The sequence below is a fragment of the Zingiber officinale genome, chromosome 7A, assembly GCF_018446385.1.
Source record: "Zingiber officinale cultivar Zhangliang chromosome 7A, Zo_v1.1, whole genome shotgun sequence".
Taxonomy (NCBI): Eukaryota; Viridiplantae; Streptophyta; class Magnoliopsida; order Zingiberales; family Zingiberaceae; genus Zingiber; species Zingiber officinale.
In genome coordinates this window covers 458,100-479,313 of record NC_055998.1, presented here as the reverse complement: position 1 = coordinate 479,313, position 21,214 = coordinate 458,100, and the positions used below count along the sequence as shown (strand labels likewise).

General features: G+C 36.7%; 2 protein-coding genes across 4 annotated transcripts; one reads left to right on the top strand and one right to left on the bottom strand.

Annotated features, from left to right (window-relative positions):
• Nucleotides 1-70: 70 nt before the first annotated feature.
• On the bottom strand, nt 71-11,373 carry LOC122000618 (probable serine/threonine-protein phosphatase 2A regulatory subunit B'' subunit TON2). Of its 2 annotated transcripts, XM_042554993.1 has the most exons (12): nt 11,025-11,373; nt 9,605-9,696; nt 9,318-9,380; nt 9,060-9,158; nt 8,525-8,683; nt 7,734-7,805; nt 7,507-7,639; nt 7,320-7,384; nt 6,595-6,670; nt 5,826-5,927; nt 1,081-1,273; nt 71-517 (listed from the first exon to the last, which is right to left on the bottom strand). In XM_042554993.1, exons 1-12 carry the CDS (start codon nt 11,173-11,175, stop codon nt 283-285), a joined length of 1,440 nt encoding a protein of 479 aa, XP_042410927.1. In that variant the 5' UTR covers nt 11,176-11,373; the 3' UTR covers nt 71-282. The 2 variants fall into 2 exon arrangements, with proteins under 2 accessions (XP_042410927.1, XP_042410928.1); XM_042554994.1 differs by lacking the exon at nt 5,826-5,927.
• LOC122000620 lies at nt 3,289-4,938 on the top strand. Of its 2 annotated transcripts, none has more exons than XR_006117198.1 (3): nt 3,289-4,300; nt 4,405-4,759; nt 4,845-4,938. XR_006117198.1 is itself a non-coding variant. In XM_042554995.1 (3 exons), exons 1-2 carry the CDS (start codon nt 3,340-3,342, stop codon nt 4,319-4,321), a joined length of 879 nt encoding a protein of 292 aa, XP_042410929.1. In that variant the 5' UTR covers nt 3,290-3,339; the 3' UTR covers nt 4,322-4,759; nt 4,845-4,938. The 2 variants fall into 2 exon arrangements, 1 of the variants encoding a protein (XP_042410929.1); XM_042554995.1 differs by having other exon boundaries at nt 3,290-4,078; nt 4,182-4,759.
• Nucleotides 11,374-21,214: the final 9,841 nt, after the last annotated feature.

Genomic DNA, 21,214 nt, shown 5'->3' with positions numbered 1-21,214 from the left:
AAAAATAAATATAATGAACCAGTCCATCTTCACTCACCAAAGGAATACAAAAAAAATTAAAAACACCTGCTATAGTAACAGCATAATGGCGCAAACGCTGGAGAAACAACAGGGCGGTTATCATTTTTTTTTTCCCTCCCCAAGTATACAAGTCTGAAATGGACTAGAGTCATTTTGATTCACTTTCCGACCACAATGACACAGAGACAAGCAGTTCATTCAATCTTAATAGTACAGTTACCATTTCACCAGATAAACTGAGTTAGTCCCGTTGGGAAAAAATCATTCTTCCTCGGGTTCTTCTTCCTGCAGTAGGTTTTCCCTGTTGTCATGGGCCCAAAAACCACGTACATCCACTAGCATGCTGGCGACTGTACCGCCTTGCTTGCAGGCAAGAAGATCGGCAAGTGTGATCCTAAGAGGGTCTACTGGTTTGACCATGTCCCAGATTTCGTCTCTCACGTCTTCAATGCATAGCTCATAGTTTCCACCATCGATCCACTTCTGGTGAACATCTCTGGCAAGGATACATGGCAACTTGGCAAGTGAGTTTCAAGATCAACAAAGCAAAACAACAAGAAGGAATAGATATGGAAATGCTACAATAACTCAAGGCTTTTAAAAGGAAGAACTCAATGGACGATGTCAGTTGTCGGTCATCCACAAAACCAATTGTTCTACTTTAGCAAATGACGTACATTCTATAACAGGGACATTGCAATCTTTCATTGGACGTGGATTTTGTTAATGACAAATATAGTTTTGGGAACAGTTCAATATCAGACATATTGGCCTTAATAGCTAAAAAAAAAAAAAAAAACAGTGAAGCAGAAGCCCAGATGTCAAGTTATCATTATAAAGTGAATCACCACTATGTTTCTGCAAACTATCTAATCCAGAATATTATGCGTCATGTCATTCATACAGTCAAACTGAAAGGAACCTAGATAGCCAACAAAGCAATAACAATTTGTTTGGAACTCATCAACCCACTCAATTTTATATGCCAAGAGCGACTATAGAAGTGCAAAAGAAAACTTCAGCCACTTCAGAACTCTAGTGATATAGGTAAAAGCACACCTGAACAGGGTATGCATATCTGCAGTTGAAAGATAGCTGCGTCCTTGAAGATCAAGGCATTTGAATAAGTATGTTAATCCTTCAGGTGTGTCTTTATTTTCAAGGGCCAAAACAAAATCCAGAAAGCTTTCGAAGTCCATCTCACGAGTATTGCCCCCTCCAGCTTTACTTCGGCGTACATGCTCATCAAAGACTTTGCACATAAGCAAACAAAGAAGAGACATCAGGTTGTGCATGATGTTATGATACATTTCCTATTGAATAGAATTTTTTTATCATGGCATTCTAGGATCTTAAAAGCAGCGAGTGTGTTTTTAAAACATAAAAAATGTTAGCATCCTTTGCTGCACAGAATATGTTCCTATTGCATGGAGTTATTAATCTAGCTAAAGAAACAGAATAGTGGTAGCATTAGGTGTCATGAAGTCCACAAAAAATTGGGACTATAAGACGCACCTAAAAGCAATCAGTGTATATTTTTCAGTGTATTCAATAGCGGCGAATAGCGCGCTACATAGCGCGCTATCGCGCGCTACGACCAGCGAACGCTGCAGAGCGTTCGCTGAATCGCGATTGTCCCGAATAGCCCACGCTATTCGGGACAAAAGCGTCGATAGCGCACATAGCGTGCGCTATCCTGCCCTAGCGCCCCATAGCGGGCGCTAAAATTACAAATTACTTACCAATAGCTAGGGCAAAGGTGAGTCGAATCGTGACTGTGGCAGAGGCGAAGGTAGGGCAGACTGCAGAGGCGACAGGCGGCGATCGGCGAGCAGCGAGCGGTGACCTGTGAGTGGTGGCGAGGGACAGCGATTGGAGATTTGGAGGTAAGTTTTTCTCCTTCCTTTCGTTTTCTTCGTTTAGGTTTTCCTTCTCGTTTTTTTTTTCTCGAAGGAGTAAAAACGATTTCGCGATTTCCAGAAGTTGGGCATTTGGATCGATCCAGCGATCGATCCAGGGTCGAACAGAAAGGATCTGGATCGATCCAGCGACCGATCCAGATCCTTTCTGTTCGAACAGAAAGGATCTGGATCGGTCGCTGGATCGATCCAGACCCTGGATCGATCGCTGGATCGATCCAGACCCTGGATCGATCGCTGGATCGATCCAGATCCTTTCTGTTCGACCCTGGATCGATCGCTGGATCGATCCAATTCCTTGGATCGATGCAATGATCGATCCAGATGCCCTGGATTGATTTTTTTTTTTTTTGCTGATTTGTTTCTAATTAATTAATTATTTATTCTGATATTTTTCTTTTGTTTTTCTAGGATTTTGATTGTCTAGTTAGAATTTGCAATGTCTACGAATTTATCAAAAAAAGATAAAAAAGATATTGGTTGGAAGTATTGTTATCAAAATGAAGGGGAAAAAGCTGTTCGGTGCAAATTTTGTCATCATATATCGAATGGAGGGATTACTCGCTTGAAGGAACATTTAGCTCAAACTCATAAAGGGGTTGCACCGTGTGTTAGTGTTTTGGATGATATTAAGAAAGAAATTAGAGAATCACTTGACAAAATTAGAGCATCTAAAAGTAAACAAACTGAATTGTTACGAGAGATCGGTGAAGGTCCCCAAAGTATGAGTACGCAATCATCAAAAGTTGGAAGTGTAGGGGGAAATTCAATTGGATGTTCTGGTAGTGGTGAATCAAAAGGTAAAGGTACTCTTCATGGGTTTGTTAGTTCCGAACCTCGACAAACAACCCTAAATTCGACATACAAAAAAGATTTGTTGGTTGATGTGAAGCGTAGAATTGGTCGTTTTATTTACTCTGCCACACTTCCGTTTAATGTTGTGAATGATCCTTATTGGCTGCCTATGGTTGAGGGCATTACGGAATATGGAAGAGGGTTCAAGCCTCCTTCAATGCATGAGTTAAGAACTTGGATACTTAAAGCTGAGGTTGATGGCATCAACCTAATATATGAGGAGCATAAAAAGGCATGGAAAAAATATGGATGCACCATTATGTCCGATGGTTGGACGGATGGAAAGAATAGAAGTTTGATCAATTTTTTAGTAAATAGTCCCGCCGGCACTTTCTTTTTGAAATCTATTGATGCATCAGATTCTATTAAAAATGGGGAATTGATCTTTAAATATCTTAATGATGTTGTTGATGAGGTGGGAGAGGAAAATGTAATTCAAATTGTGACGGATAATGCTTCGAATTGCATTAAGGCGGGGAAAAAAATTATGGAGACTAGACATAGAATTTGGTGGACACCTTGTGCGGCGCATTGCATTGATCTAATGTTGGAGGATATTGCAAAGTTGAAGATTTTTTCTGATACAATTGAGCATGCTAAGATGGTTGTGAAGTTCCTTTATGGTCATGGGACTATACTTTCTTTGATGAGAAAGTATACAAACGGTAAAGAAATTCTCCGTCCCGCTGTTACTCGCTTTGCTACTTCATTTCTCACTCTTCAGAGTATGTATAAGGTTAAAAGGCCACTTGAACAAATGTTTGCTTCCGAAGATTGGGTTAGTTCACCACTATCTCAAACAACTCAGGGGAAGGTCGTGAAGAGAATTGTTATTAATGATCCCAACTTTTGGCCACATGTTGCATTTTGTGTTAAGAGTGTTGTTCCTCTTGTAAGTGTGTTAAGGGAAGTTGATTCGGAGGAGAGATCGGCCATGGGATATATTTATGAACTTATGGATAAGGCAAAAGAGACAATAAAATTTAATTGTGGGGGAGTTGACAGAAAATACAAACCCATTTGGAAAAAAATTGATTCACGATGGACTCCACAACTTCATCATCCTCTACACGCGGCCGGGTACTATTTGAATCCACAATTGCGTTATGAAGAAAGATTTTCTTATTGTGATGAAGTTAGAGATGGATTGTATACTTGCATGGATAGGATGTTGTCTTCTGATGATCGTCTTAAAGCAGACATCCAATTGGACTTATATGATAAAGCTGAAGGAGAATTTGGAACTCCAATAGCAAAACGAACAAGAATGTTGCGAACTCCGGGTAAAATTTTCTTCTTGTAACCGTTCTTGTAAAATTATACTAGCATTCATATTTTAAAATTATATACATTCTTGTAATTTTTTTTAATGTTATTACTTATTAGTCTCGTGGTGGGAACGTTTTGGAAGTAAGACACCCGAGCTTACTACATTTGCAATTCGAGTGCTTGGTCTCACTTGTAGTGCTTCGGGATGTGAAAGAAATTGGAGCACTTTTGAATCGGTGAGTATTCTAAGTTTCTAACTCTACTTGAATTTTAATTGTTTTATAATTTTCATATCATTGTTTATTTTTATATATATATGTTTTCTTTTTTGTAATATTAGATTCATACAAAAAAGAGAAATAGGCTTGAACATGCAAAGTTGAATGCGTTGGTGTTTGTGAAATATAACTTCAAGCTTAGGGAGAGAAGTATTAGGAGGAGAGACAAGATTGATCCCATTGTAGTTGATGAAATTAATTCAGATGACGAATGGATAACTGAGAAAGAAGGTCCAGTTCTCCCCGTAACTACTAAATGGCTTGAAGATGATGAATTATTTGAAAGTGATCCTATTGTGAGTGTGCCATCTGCTACCTTTGAAAGTCTTTTTGACTCAGATAAGCGAGTCGAAGATGTTGAGGATATAGTTGAAGTTCCTCCTACGAATTCAAAAAAAAGAGTTGCTGAAAATTCAAGTAAGCACTAAGCATATGTAAATTGTTTATTTATATCTACTTCATCTATAATTGATTCTTAAATGTAATATCTCTTATATAATAGGTGGAAGCAAAGACAAACAAGCAAGGTTGAGTCTTGTTGATGTGGAAGATAATCATCTTGATGCTGAAAATTATGGAGTAATTCCAACTTTTGATGGTGGAAATTTTCCAACCATAGACACTATTGATGATGATAGTGATATAGAGTTGGATGATACTGATTATTTTTAAGTTATGTTGTTTTAATTATAAGACTTTTTAAATTGTTGGTATGGGATATTTTGACATGTAATGAATTATTATGATTAATTTTAGATTATGTTATTTTTATTTTACTTATATAAGTATATTTTATTTTTTAAAATTTAAACATTGACGTGCACGAAAAGCTTGCGCTATACGCTACGCTATTTACGCTACGCAATGACAAGACAAAAACGCTATGAACCAACGCTACGCGATTTAAAACACTGATATTTTTATAGATGGCATGAGTTTATTGCTATGTTTTTCTCAAAGAACCATTGTTCATGACGTGCTTGTGCATATATTGAACTTCTACCATTGATCTGTCAATGTCTATTGCATTGAACAGCTTGATGAAAAATTAAATCATGTTACAATTCTTGAAGACATTTTTCAGCTCATAATCTTTTCCTATCAGCATTTCCTAATCAAAGTCAATATGCAAGAATAAATTGCAAATAACATTTATTTCCTTTCAACTATAAGAATATCTAGAGATGAAATATGTTGACAAATGTGGGTGGCACTCAGTAATGATGTCATTATTCCAAAGGTATTTTGATGAAATGAACTATAGGTATAAATACTAAAGGCCATTTTCCATTATACTTTCAATCTTTATATATTTTTTGCATAGATTTCCCCAAAACCATTGTATAACTCTTTTCATTCACGTACACATGGATTTATACTAGTATAAAAGCCAATAAATGAAGCACAAACTCATAAAAGAGTGTTGATTACAATATAAAGACTAAAAAAGAACAACCTATTACCACTCAGGTTAGATCCTTACCTCTCTCGATAAAGATTTCAGTTAGTGTCCCTTCGGCATATTCTTTGAGCTCTTGCTTACTTAATGTTCCATTCTTGTCTTTATCTAAAGCAAGAAACATATCTGTGGAATAGTAAAACTATACGTGAAGGTCTGAAAGAATTGAAAAGGTGTATTGAATGGCAAAGTAAATCTTTACTGAATTACAGAACTTTCCAAACACCATAACTTTGAGCATATGATGAGCCACGGGCACTAGCACTCATAAACTCGTCAAAGTTGTGTGCTTAACTTATAAAATGTAAACAGTCATAAGCTGACCCCGAACGCCCCCACATAGTTGGCTCCATAGTCATATGTAGAGAGATAAATCAAGAAACCGAGCAGACCACTACATGGGAGGGTATTCTTCCGCCGGCTTCACCGGAAATCGACCCTTGCCATTTATACAAATCTACCACGTATTGACCAGCTCGGCTATGCTTGAGGGGCAAAATTAAGCATGCCATGCCCATAGGTGAGAGGATTAAAGTCCTCATGAAATGATAGAGCAAGTTTTGTGAGTAGATGTCAAACACATGGAAAACATCTGAAACTTAAAAGTATATGAATCCATGACCAAAAATTGATTTGCTTTCTCCAATCAGTGCTTTCTCCAATCAGCAAGACATAAAATCTAAGAACTACAAGGATTTGCTAAATTATAGGAAGAAAGAATCAGGGTTATGTGACATACCACATATCCTTTGCTACAGTATAGGAAGACAAGAATCAGGATTGTGTAACATACCACATATCCTCTGTGCAGAAGTCAATGAAAACCAGTTCTCTGCCTGCTCTGTGTCAGGAACTTCTTCTTCGCTTTCCTACAACAAGAACAAAGTGAAATAATAAATCATACAGAGAACTAGAAGTAGGGTTGGTCCAATACAAACTTCCCCAACTCACAAATGAAGGATTGTCAGATCTTAGTGCATAAGGCAAAAGAATCCTTGCAAACCAAACATATAGCCATGGCAAACAAATCATTCGAGCATCAATTCTGGCACTAATGCCAGAATTCAACTAAAACTGGGACTTTAACCTGACACAAACATTTAACAAAAGAAAATTTATTGCAGTTTTGGCAGCTAAGGATAACAGAATCCTGTTATTCAATAAGAAAAGAGAACAGTGATATACCATAAAGTTATGACAACTGATAGAGAAATAAGAACACCAATATACCATAACATTATGACAACTGATAGAGAAATAACAATGTGTGACTAAACTAAATACTCTCGCAATCTCCCTCAAGTTAGAGCATAATATTGATCAATGTCCAAGTAGTAATATGTCGATCAAATAAAAAGAACCAGTCCCATAAAACAACCTAATAAGATGTAGCCCAGGTAAAGATGGAGAGAAATTTTAATTGACAGCAAATGAGAAAGAATGATCGATTAGTTTCAGTGAAGTTCTTAAAATAAGAAAAAAGGAGGAAAGTGGCAGCACTCAACAGCAGAAAAGTACCTGATGAAGTTCCATGAGCTCTTGGAGACAGTTGCTCAGCAGCACCTTCTTTATGCATGATTTTCCTATGATTATTGGACTGAATCCACATTAGAATTATCTAAATCTTGCCAATTTACTATAGAAGAAACACAGCAAATCCTCCAGGAACATATTTCCATGTACTACAAAAGCTCAAGAAGAAAACCTCGTCTATGAGGGTCACAAAAGAAGAAGAACTTGCGTGCAGCTATTCGACAATACATCTGAATAAAGGCTCCAGGCATGTCACGGAGTTGTGCCAAATTAGGAATAAGACCTCTTATATATGCCTCCATTTCCTGTAGTCAGTGATTAGACTCTTACATTTGGGATGGAAAACAAAAAATATATCTGTTGCAGATTTTCAACACTCAAAAGCGAATTTATTCATACATGAGGTTGAAGAAAACCATCTGAATCCTCATCAAGCTCACTCATATCAATTCTTGCCTGCGTAAGTGAAACCTGAAGCCGAAAAGATAGAAAAAAAAAATAGATGCATAAGAATTTCAGAAGTTCATATATTCAAGACAAAGTTGACAACAAGAAATTCAGCAAAACTGGACATTACTATATAATACATCATGATTCACAGTAACGAGAACAAGCAACAAATTTACAAACAGAGGATATCATTTACACATTATCATCTATTCAAAGGACCATTAACTGCATATTATCAATTTTTTAAATATCAATAAAACCTTACAATGAATTTGTGATCCACATCCTTTATCAGTTGCTAAAAGAAATTCAGTTTCCAAATACAAATAGATAAAATAAAAGTAGACAAAAAAAATTAAATTTACCATTTAATAATCCCAGGAAGAAACATAATCCCACAACTTAACATAATCATTAAATAAAGATAGATCTACAACAAACAATAACACAATCACTAAATAACCATAATTCACTCCAACAGTGCTAAATGTTCCAAGAATCCAAGCAAAAAGAACACGATGAGCGAAACGGGGCCAGTAACCTCTTTTTTCAACAGAATCAAGAATGAATAGGAAACACGACTATAATTGACTTTATTCATATAGCAAGTCCTTTGTGCAACTTAAAGTATATATTCTGCATATAATCTCATTACTGCTGAAAAAAAGATAAATATTCCACATAAATAATTTCTTTTATATAAAGACAAGAATGTACACCACTAAGGAAATGGAAGTTACCGTTCGCATCACATATAGATAGAAAGGCAGGATTGCAATTCTGCCAGATTCATCCTTCTCAAATTTCATGAAATTTGAAGGGCTAAAAAATTTTCGACACTTGGGACCAATTTGCTCTGTGCAGAGAGAGGCAATGTGACAGAAATCTTCATAGTTCATCTGTGTGAAGCAATAACACAAGACATTGACTTACCATAAAAAATAGCATACATAAATCAGCAATAACATAAACATGCCTAGTCCCAATCTACAATGTCATTAAAGGTAAGTGCTGGTCACCATTGAAATAAATGAAGATTCATGAAGTCATGCACAGACTTCAATAAAATGACTAATTGGTAAAGAGAATAGAATGAATTAGCCAGCTTATCAAGTTAGTAAATGCTCCAGCTATTCAAAATTATAAAGATAAAGAGAGTGCAATAAATTGGAAATGTCCTTCTAGCAAATAAAAAAATTCTACAGATGTGACAGATCAAATCAACAGGTTTCTGAAGATGTGACATGAAAGAATAATCTGAGAAGGCATGTTTACCTTTTCAGCTCCAGTAGCATCATCAATAACACAATTTTCCCTTAAGCAAGCCCACATAGCATCCAGGTCATCAGCATTCAGTAAAATTTCTGATTGCTTCTGCACAATAAAAGCATATAGAAGCTGAGTACATAAAGGAACTGGAAGAATCCCAAACCATCAGTTCTCAGCCTTATGAATAATTAGCAACTCAGATGGCCAGCCATGTGTGGCACACTTGTCAACCGCTAAAAGACCAATGCTCTTTGTTACCCCTACCTTCAAAAATCGATACTTTGCCAATCCCTGAACCCTATGACTAATTGATCCCTCTTCAGGCTTCTGCTTTGGAAAAAGAATATGCTATCAGAACCAATCTCAAAAAGCTTTCACTGAATTAGTTTTATAAAGTGAAAGAAATTCACTGATTTTGGTGAATATCAACAATGGAAGGTAAACATGTGAGATGGAGAAATTGAAGAAAGAGAACATGCCATCATCAGGTCATCTAATGCTACATGGAGTATACAGAAAAAAAGAAATCCAGAGCCAATGGACTGACATGCCTTTTTGTAGAAACTAGGGATTTTGCCAGCTTTAGCATTTTTCTGTTGCCGCTCTTTGAAAATTTCAAGCAATATCCTTTTCGTTTCCAGCTCTGCAAATTGTAGTGATTGTTTAGGCAACATCTTTTAGTAATGTGCCCTGAGCAATACCTTTAGTTCATGTGCCCAGAATACAGGGCATGCATTAAAACCTTCTATAAATATATTCCTTAAGATATATGCAAGGAATAACTAGTTACACCAAAACAATATGTGGTCAGGACAACCAAAACTACACCTATAACCCAAGTTAATTTGCAGGATTTTTAAATTCGCCAGGAAGGTACACATGAAATTTGTATAGAATCATCATTAGAACCACCCTACTAGCCAACCATTAACCAACCAAAGTTGGGCTTATGTATCAAGCTAAGGAAAAAACCTCTATAATAGTTAGGCAGTAGTAAGAAACCATAGCAAAACCTGTAGCTAATTGTACTTAAGAAAACAAGTAAAAGAAAAAGAAAGAATCAATAGGAAGACAGGTAGATAGTAAATTGACAAGTTAGCAAAACATGCTAAGTTTCCAAATTCTTATACAAACAGCTTGGTGTTCACATGCAAGCCAACAAGTCAGGGCCATCAATTATTGGAATAAACGACTTGTTCCTTTGGCATGGAGAGAGAGAAAAATCCATGAAATTTTACAAGATTCATCCAAATGCAAAGCACAATCAGGTTTCTCAAAATGGCACCATTTTTTATGATGTTGATGAGAATACCTTTATCTATCATGGAACTTCATAATTAAATATCTGATTTATTGGCACCAGTAATTGATAACCAAAGTCTACTGTAAGTCATATGACATAATTACATCAGAAAATAATTGTCTAATCTAATGCACTGGTAAATATGCAACCCTTGTGAAGCCAAGGAATTCTTGATTTTGGATTATTGACTACATCCGAGTTAGGAAAACAGTAAAACTACTGGCTAAGCTCTTATTTCTAGGTTCTCTTAGTATTTGATCTGTTCACATGATCTACATGCACAAACTTTACAAATAGGCACAAGGAAAGTTTCAATTGCAAGAGAAATGGGTAAAATTAACTTAGATTATACCTGCAGAAATTGGATTTTATCAGCAATTATCCGGATTCCTTAAGACGATAACTTACAGTGGTATCGTAAAGGTTTGACATAAGTTGCTTAATCAAGAAGACATTCAGATTGATAAAATGAAGCCTCGATTTTTTCGAAAACTTAGGGTTGGAGCTGAAACTTACACAATAACTTAATCACAAACCTATTTGCATAACAGCTAATATTTAGGAGGGAAAATCACCGTTTTCTAATTAAAGAGACCAAAGCCACTGCCAAAAAGGTTATTTCCATCCAGCAACAAAAAATCATAGCTAGAGGCGTAGAGGGAGCTGACCCATGAGGGCTTCGGAGCCAAGTCCGGCGCCGGATCCGACGTAGCGGCGAAGGTTGCGTACCCAAGGCATGGAGGATGCGGACGGAATCTTCTTCGGCGCGGCGGCCTCGTGGCAGCCGCCGCCTTCTCCGTCGCTAGGACCACTGTACATTGTCTCCTCCGCAGTGATCGGGTAGCTCAACGCTTTTCCCCTAATCGTCGTGCGATGAGGGCATCCCAAAATGGAACCACCGAGTGGCGTTCTCGAGTCTCGGCGAGAACAGAGTGCTCGCCTCGTTTAGGTGAGAAAAGAGGGCGATAATTAACCCTTCGCTTCGCTTGCGACTTTTCAGAGTTTGATCTGGAACGATGCTCCATTTGTGGGATTAATAAATCCCTTTTTATTATCTCTTTTCATAAGCTGAAAGTCCAATAACTGTGGTCCATATTTTACTTATTATTTAATAAGCTAACTGTGGTTTCATATTTTACTTATTATTTTCGGATCGGGGGATTCCCGGCCGGTCGGTCTGTCTGACTCATCTGGTTTGCCAGGACTCAGGGTTGGACCTTTCGACCCTTGACTTTCACATGTCGTTGACCTTCCGCCAATAAAGATTCCGTTCTTATCACCGGATCATCTATCGACACTTAAAAGAATAATAAAATAAATTGCTGGACAATAAGAGGTAACCATAAGATAATTTACTGATCGCTCGAAGCAAAAAATACACGCAAGCATATGTTAATCAAGACATTTTGAGACAATAAAACCTGACTGCATTTCGAAAGAAAATAAACTTTTCAAATGAAGTAGTGTATGAGAAAACGATATGATAGTGCGACTAGTTTACCAGAGAAGACAGATATGATAAAATCTGAGACACAAGTCATTAAAAGAACTGTGCACATTTGCGGACGTCTTTGCAAAAATTCTGAAGCTGAAACGATCAGTTTTGTTCTTCTTTTTCTATGTAAAAGCAACAAAAGGAAGGGGAAAAAAAAGACAAAGTGCATATGATGTATCAATGAGGGCTTCACAAGAAAGCTGTGCTGAATATCATTCCTCTGGAGGCACTGCAACATAAAGACAATAATGTATTAAGTACAAATTGCTTGATATAAAGAAATCTGTAATTATACATTATAGTATTTTGTCAAGACAGGATAGAAATGCAACCATCAGAATTAGGAACCCTCGTTTCTGACCCAAGTCCACTAATCATCAAAAATTCCAACCGACTGGTGTTGATTGCACCTGCAGTGAAAGGAGATGATAAATGCAGTTCCTTATTCAAATGCATAGTACTGTAAACTCAGGACTCAAGCTTATAACCGACTGGCCAATTCTCAGATATGACGATCGAGGACGGGTCATGGGAATTCCTTGTACCTGTTGCAGGGGCACCAGTCTGATTTTGTTCCCTGAAAGAGAAGGCAAGAGCTCTGCTTGGTAAAATGCCAAAGTTTGAAACAGAATTAAAGCAATTCTGTGTTCATTTCATTGACCTTCAAATGAATTATTTGATCCTACTCATTATAAACTTAAGTTGTACTCGAACTATTATTAATCTTTATTTACAACAATTTTTGGTATCAATGTGCAATAATACATCCACATCCAGCCAATATAATCATCAGATAAAATCTAATGTAAACTATATTTTACAGTGATCACTGTCCGCGAACAACTCAACTAGAAGATGCAACTTAAGCAGACTTCAGAAATTTGCTAAGCTATGCCATCAAAAGAAATATATGGGAGTTTGAAGTACAATAAATTATGTAAAAAAGAAAGAAAAAAATGATTTCTATTTAGGTTTCTTACTGTGTATTTGGCAAAATAGTTTTTGTGGTGAAATTTTATAAACATCAAACGAGACGATATGGTATGGTGAAATAAACACTGTTGCCAGCACTCTAACAAAAATAGATGACTTATTTTTGAATCAGAAAAAGGACAAGAAGATGCACGAAGCTCCTGTTGAGTTTCGGAGAAAGGCCGGATCACATTGGATCTATTGTACGTAACATTTCCTTGCATTGTAAGAAGTTATTTCCGTGAATTGAATTCACGACCTCAATGTCTAAAAGTAAAACTTTACCATTATGTCAAAATTCCCATTCTGTATTTGAATCAGAAAGAAACTACAATTATCTATTTGTAAAGACGGTCAGACTTAACAATTTCATCTTAGTTCTTTAACGGTTTTTGTTATTTGAAAGCAATGCCAGACCATGGACATACAAGAGACAAATAAGCGAGTATCAGCATAGAACCAACATTTTTAGATAAGTGATTACATGGTAGTTACTAGGGAGAAGACTAGTATTGATTCAAATGAAAACAATGTCATAACTCACTGGTCTGTTTGCCGCTGACCACTTGAGGATAAAAGTGTCTGCTGAAATGATAGGAGTCGCTGCAAACCAGACAAATAAAGATTTGATAAGATATCACAAGTAATGTATCAAAGCGTTACAAATGCATCTACCTGCAGTGTCTTAGGAGAAGTAAGGTGTTGAATCAATTCTGGATTTTGTAACGTATTACTAAGCTGAGCGTTTGAACCCAACAGGTTATGTAGTTGTTGACTCAGAGCCTGATGGCCAACAAACAAATAAAATATAAAAAATTGATGGCAACAACAGTTCCTTCTCCCTAATAATAAGATTATTTTATTTTTTTTTAAAAAAAATGCCTGATTCATAAACTGAGGATTGGATAGGAGACTCTGCATCATCTGCATAATGGCTGGGTTCTGCAGAAGTTGATTGACAAAGGATGAGTCTAGCATTCCACCAGTCATCCTTTCTAACTCTGATAATCCACCAATGCTTGGAGATCGTCCATCGCAAGGAGGAGCTAGTATGGTATTGGTAGGCTGCACACCTGCAATTGAAGGAGTTTTTAGCATATAACCAACAACACCGTGACAAATACAAAAATATTACCGGTTCTGCACCACTGGTTTAGAGTATAACTATGGAAGATTTGCTTTGACATTGTTAAAATAAAAGTCATAATGGAAGAAATAAATTCCAAAATCTTTGGAAGATGGTGGATAGTTTCCTGTGCAAAGAGATGAACTAATGTAAATAAAAAACTCTTACATGCAAAAGGATTTCAATGAAGTATTTTAAAATTTGGTTTTATACCTCTTTTCCTTTTGTTGTTTGAACAATAATTGCTTGGACGCATTGCTCGTAAACTCTCTGTCTTGCTTCCTGAAGACAAACAAAGCCCGTTTTTAGAATTCAGATGAAAGATCAAATTAAAATTACAAGAATAAAATTTAAGTGATGCGATGTTTGGCATAGTCTAAATGTGATGAGGAAAGACCATCTCACCTGTGTACCACCTTGAGCATTGATGGTTTGTGAAAATATCTCGAGACTTCGAGCAATTACCTTATGACTATTAAGGATTTCTTCAATTTTTCCTGATAAGAAGAGAATAAGGTGAATCTTTTAGAAGCTTAATAAATGTCAAATCTCAAATATTAAAAAAAAGGAGTGAATCCGTAATTACAATAACAGTTGAATAAAATTGTTATAGCCTTACAACTAGAAAGTGTGGCACAAGAATTGTCTATGCTATAATAGTTACACGCTGAGTTTTGTTAAAATTTAAAAGTTCTTTTATTATAAGTTTATTACAACAATAGAACACAAAGAATCTTTCTGTCCAAAAAGGTAATAAAATCATAAAAGAACTGCTTAAATGCGTACGGTAACTTAGTTCATATGAGAAAATAGGGTAAAATTAACTTATTAAAAGTACCTTTTGCCATGTTAACCTGGTCCATCATTGCTGCTTCTGATTATAGTATATATCACTGAATTTTTCTATCCATCCGCAATATTTATGTGAGATTGTCTTTCCCCCGTTAAATGTTAAATATAAGTTTTCAATGTTTTACTTGAAATTGAATACATAGCAGGCAAAATAATTCAAAGATCTAATAGAGTTAATGCTTTGACGATATGAACTTTAATTATCCATACATCTATTTATAATGGCATGCTATGAACAACTTTTCACGACGGACATTATTTAGCACAGTCCAGAAGTACCTTCAGATTCAAGAACTCGAGCACGTTTTCTTCTTTCTGCTTTAGCTTGCATCATCATATCTGCAGCTTGCATCTTCAAGACTTCAGGTGGTAGAAATATATCCCCTGCAAATACATATTTACAATAAAAACTAAAAGCAGCAGAAATATAAATGACAAATAAATCTTTCAACTTACGGATTTTTAAACTCAGACATTTAAGACCCCAATTAGAAGCAACCTCATTGATTGCTCTCTGTGGAAGGGAAAAACATGGATAAAAATGAAGCCAAAAAAAAAAATATTGATTAAAGTTTGGCAATCATGAGCACAACTGCACTGCAAGTAATCCTAGGTGTAACATATGGAGTTAGTAATCCTAGGCCTATGGACTTATTATCGGGTTACTCTAGCACAATTACTTCAGCTCAAAAAAATGCTACCCAAATATCTTTATAATATAATGTTTAAGTCTCGAAATACAACAGTTCATTGAAGAAACAACCAAGTATAATTAAATTTCTAACTTAATTAAAATATTAATGTAGAAGCTTTAAGATTAGGTCTACAGATATATATGATGAATTAATTCCAAGTTAAGACCATGTTGGGAGATGCTATATAAACATTGATTTTGTTACCGAAAGCGATGTATATGAGTAGATGTGATCATGAAGGCATGAAATTTCATAACATTTCCAAAGAATAGTGTGATGTTGAAAGCCATGAATCTCAAAACAAAAAAACATAATCTTCCCTTGCTTTGCAGAGCATATAGCCAATCGTAAAATACGACAAGTAAGGAGGAAGCAAAAAAAGCATTCATCCAAATATCCAACGTAAATTGTTTTCCCACCCCATCTGACAGCTCACCCCCCCTCTCTCTTCCTTGTTAAATGACTTTTTTGCCCCTTCCTTTAAAATAACAAGTTATTTTATTTTTTTCTAATTTTATTTACTTTCTTTAGTTTACCGTTTATTTTTTTCAATTTTATTTACTTCCTTAATTTTATTTTTTTAAATAAATTTTATTTATTATTTTTTTCATCAATTTTTTTTATTTTTTATTCATATTTTACTTTCAAATTTTTTATAAATGATAACTCCTAAAATCTATTATTAAAAAAAAATAAAGATTATAAGATATCGAATCCTCTATCTCAATATCACCTGTCCCTGTGTCCCACTCATTACCCCAGCCCATTGTCGGTGGCACCACCGGCGGCTTTCGGTCGCCACCCCGATTAAAACTATATCCTAGGGGGAAGGTGAATACGGTCGCCATCGACGCGATCAATCCCGAAATTCGGCCGGATTTGAGTAAACTTAATTTCCTTTGTCAGCGATATGAGTTCCTGTTTAAATTCAACCGAATTTCGACGTCGATCGCCCTGATAGCGACCCTCGGGGGTTCACCTTCCCCTAGGGTATAGTTCTGATCGGGGCGACGACCAGAAGCCGCTGGTAGTGGGCTTGAGGCGACGAGTATGATAGGAGGACAGAGAAAATTGGGGACAAAATATCCAATCTCATATTACGAATATAAAAAAAGCATGACTTTTTTGTCAAGAAAATACTTTAAAAAATGATATAAAGGTAAATAATATGATGAGACTGGGAAGGGAGTGTGTGTGAAAATCTACGATTAAAAAATAAATAAAAGATTATAAATATATAATAAAAAAATTAGAAAGAATTAAAATTATAAAAAAAACTGATTAAAAAAACAAAAAATAATAAAATAAAACAAAACAAAATAAAACGTGGAGGTGGGAAAAACACTGCCACTCAAAAAATAATAAAAAAAATATTAAAAAATAAAACTGATAAAAAATAAAATTAGTTAAAAAAACAAAACTTAAAAAAATTAAATAAAAGAAACGTGAATGAGAGGAATAAGGAAAAGGATAAAATGGTAAATATCATTGAATTTTATGGTGGGCCCAGGGAGGGGAGGGTGTCAGCGGGGTGGGAAAAGCAACTCTCATATTGAAAAAGTACAACAAAGAAGAACAAAAAAAAAAAAATTATCAAATAATTTTTTGCCACGTGAGAGGTAAAATTGCATAAGAAAATATATATATACCGTTATGTTCTCATTTAGAGCATCATTTTCTTCAAATATTTGATTGAGGGTGATCTTCCTTAGCTCATCCTTCATCGTTGTCTCTGTCAACTGGATTACCATAAATATTGGGTTTCTCGCCACGCCATAGGAAGCAAGGAAGAGATCAACAATCTACATGCATGCATTTACAAGATAAAGAATAGAATGCTAACAACAGAAACAAAAATACATATAAATTAAACAAAATTATAATTATAAATGACCTTAACATGCAGATCCCATCAACTTTGATGGAGACTTTGTCCTTTGTAAAGGCAGACTGGTAGGGGATGAGGATGCACTCGTCCTTGAGGGAGTGCACGTCCGCGATTTGATCGACGAACGGGAGAAGAATATGAATACCAGAGTCCAGAATCCTATGGTACTTACCGAGCCTCTCCACGACATAGGTCATATTTTCCGGCACGATGCGAACACCCCAGTTGATAGACTGTTGCTCATACCTAGGAGAAACTCAAACTAAGAAGCAATGGCAAAACGTGCAGATCAAAGGTATTAAATAGGGAGAGTGTTTTGTCATACCTGGAGTTGGAGTAGAGCAAGGCGGACCTGGAGTAGGGCAGGTCATCACGAGATTGGTGGCTTCGGTACTCGTGAATGGCAGCTTCCACAGCGGCGACGACACAGCGGAAAAGACGTTGGGCTTTCTTTTGAATCGCCATGATTCAATAAGGGAAGCAGAACTCGTTCTAGAGGTGAGAGAATTTATACACTATGAAACAATTGAGTTTACCGGTGAAAATTTTCCGTCCAAATTAAATTTGGCTGGTAAATAAAAAATTTACTAGCCAAATTTAACTTTGGTTGGTAAAAAATTATAATTAACAACCAAAATTTATTTTAGCTGACAATTTTATTTTTTTACCGACTAAAGTTAAATTTGGCCGGTAATGTGTAAATTTTTACTGACCAAAGTCAAATTTGGCGGGTAATATTTATATTTTTTACTGTCCAAAATTAAATTTGGTCGGTAATATTTAATTTTTATATTAAACAAATCTATTTGGCCTAAATTAAAGTAATAATTAATGATTAATGTGCATATTTTACTTTACTTTAATTTATTTTGTACCATTTATGAGTCAAATTAATTTTATTTAGTTATTTTAAATTATTTATTAACCAAATAATTTGCTTGTTTAACAAATTAATAAACCGTACATTCATTTATATCTAATTTCCTTTTTTTCATTTTTATTTTCGTTAAATTTTTGTTTGGTTTACTTTTTTATACTATTTTTGTTTTTCTTTTCCTATATTTCTTTTCCTAAATTCCAGTGAGAGCTGCTTTTCCCTCCTCCCCTCATACGCACACCCCCTCCACCTCCTCTCTCTCTCCCTGCCAAAAGATGCATGTAGCCTCTTCTTTATTATTTTTTATTTTTTTATTTCATTTAATTCTCATTTAATTTTAATTTTTTAATTAATTTTATTTAAAAATAACTCTCATACAATTATATTTTTAATTTTATTTAATTTTATTTTTTAATTAATTTAATTTATTATTTTTTATCAATACTTTATTTTTCAATTTTATATAAATTTTATTTAGTTTTTATTTTTTTAATTAATTTAATTTATTATTTTTTTCATAATACTTATATTTTTTTCAATTGATTTTTTAAAATTTTATTTTTTTATTAATTTTTTTAATCAATTTCTTTATCAATTTTTTATCAGTTTTATTTTTTTCAATAATTTTTTTACATGTTTATAATCTTTTATTTATTTTTAGTTTATATTTAAAACTAAAAAAAATACTACCAATTAATAATGAACACATTCATAACTTAGGAACAAACATATTTTTTTCAAATGAAGAGTACATGTAATAATATAAAAAAATATAAAAACATATAAAAATAGAAATCTTAATCAATATTGCCTCCAAATTCTGCTCCCGATGCGTTTGGTGGTTGATCCTGTTCGAACCAGAAATCAACAAACGCTGGGCACGTGGCGCTCCCTGGCTCGCTGATGTAGATCTCCGACTGGTGGCGCGATGCTCCGGCTAACCTGCACAGAAGTCGGGCCGGGAAGGGGGTTCCCGGCGACGACCCTCCGACGCTCAAGTCAGGTAAATTACGATGAACGAGGTGGCTCCCAAAGTCTCAGAGTACGTACCCAGAATCCTTTGTCGATGAAACCTGAGGTTCTTTATATAGAGCTGTGAAAGGTTTGGGCATGCGTACCAAGGTGCATAAGTGTCCTCTGTCTTATCCTAGGTATGCGGCTGTCAGAAAGCTTACCTGTCCTTTCCTAGGTACGCGGCTGTCAGAAAGTTTACCTGACCCATATCGCTACAGTCAAAGCATGCCCTCGATGGGACAGCAGAATCCCCTGTCACAAGATTTGGAGCATGGCACACACGTGAAACCTACAGGTTGTCAAAGAAAGAAATCCTCCGGCCTTTTCCTTTGCTCCAAACTTGTAGTCCGAGCGGACAGATACCTAAACATCCAACCGGACATCCGCAGTGGTTTACTTGTGCTTTGTGGAGACTAACAAACAGGGGTGCTTTATGACTGCGGTCGGTCAAAAGGTCAGCTCGGTCCATGACCTTTTAAGCGGCGTCGGAACCCGATTTGACAGGTGCCTCCCAACTATAAGTGCGAGCCGGCCGGACCCTCCGGTACTCGACGGCCGGCAGTCCAATCGGACCGGCCGTCTACGGCCGTCCGTCCGGTCGGACCACACTCTCCTCTGGGTGGGCGGCTGTTCCGGTGACTTCCCCTTGGCGTTGACTTTGCAAGAAAAGGGGGGGGCCCACTCTTACTACCGGATCACTTGCCTTCCCTTCAAGTCTAGTCGAAGGAGGCGCATAGTCCGACTGACTTGACTGTGAGTCTAGCCGAACGGCTCTTCCATGCTAATACTCTCCGCCCGGTCAGCGGCAGAGATATCCTTGAATGAATCAATGATGGCTTTCGCCGGATCTCCTCGCGTTCTGCGCCAATCTTCGACATCAATGTCGATCATACCTTCATTAAATGCTCCGAATGATTGACTGCCACGTGGAGCAATGCCATCAGAGTACGGAGGCGGTTGCATGACATTTGGATGTGACCGAAGCAATTCGAAATAAACGGCTAGATGTATGCATTGATTCCCGTGACCTGGATCCGACGGTGGAGGCCGACCGGCCATCACCCTATAAATTCTTCGTTTCCTTCTCGCCTTCACACGCCTCCGTTACCTCTACTGTTGCTCTCTGCGCTGTGGAGCTCCGGCGATCTTGTTGCTGCCTTCTGACGCTCTCCGGCGCCTTTCCTCGATTCATCTCCCCTCAGTAAGGTTTTAGATCTCTCCTCCTTCCTTTCAGGTATCTAATCCGTATTTCTTCCCCTAGCTCAAGTCTTTGAAATTCCATTCCTTCGTCTTTGGAACTTCCTTTTTTGATTTATCCTGTCCGGATCATGGCCAGTTCCTCTCCTCTCGAAGAACAATCCCTAGGCCCATGGTATACTACCATGCGATCCCGTTTCGAACAACGGGATTTTGATATATTGGCTGACAATTTCGAAATCCCCGAGGATATCGAAGTTCGCCTGGCTGGTCCTGCCGCTCGGCCACACAGACCGCCGCGCGGTGGTTTCTGTGTCTTTCGTGACCAATTTACCGCCGGTCTGCGGTTCCCCGTACATCCTTTTATAGCAGACGTCTGCAATTATTTTGGCGTGCCGCTCGGAAGTTTAGTACCAAACACCTTCCGTCTCCTCTGCGGCGTTGTCGTTTTGTTTAAGATTCACAACATTCCCCTCCGACCGGAGGTCTTCTTTTATTTCTATTATCCTAAGCCAGCCGAGCCGGGCACCTTTATGTTCCAAGCTCGGCCCGGTTTGGTCTTCTTCAATAAACTACCCACTTCCAATAAACATTGGAAGGACTATTATTTCTATATCCGCATGCCCAGTCAGCCAAACTTTCCGACCCAGTGGCAAGTCAGTCTACCTCCTACTCCCGAGTTGAAGAAATTCAAGACCCGACCGGATTATCTTCACGCCGCAAATGTACTAGTCGGTCTGCG

What these genes read in the sequence shown, in the direction of transcription:
- LOC122000620 (XM_042554995.1), top strand. Translation starts at nt 3,340, where the DNA reads ATGTTGGAGGATATTGCAAAGTTGAAGATTTTTTCTGATACAATTGAG. An exon ending in AAGAATGTTGCGAACTCCGG is followed by an intron (nt 4,079 to 4,181) that starts GTAAAATTTTCT and finishes ATTACTTATTAG; the next exon opens with TCTCGTGGTGGGAACGTTTT.
- LOC122000618 (XM_042554993.1), bottom strand. Translation starts at nt 11,175, where the DNA reads ATGTACAGTGGTCCTAGCGACGGAGAAGGCGGCGGCTGCCACGAGGCC. An exon ending in ATGCTACTGGAGCTGAAAAG is followed by an intron (nt 8,684 to 9,059) that starts GTAAACATGCCT and finishes TGCTTCACACAG; the next exon opens with ATGAACTATGAAGATTTCTG. An exon ending in GATATGCATACCCTGTTCAG is followed by an intron (nt 518 to 1,080) that starts GTGTGCTTTTAC and finishes TATCCTTGCCAG; the next exon opens with AGATGTTCACCAGAAGTGGA.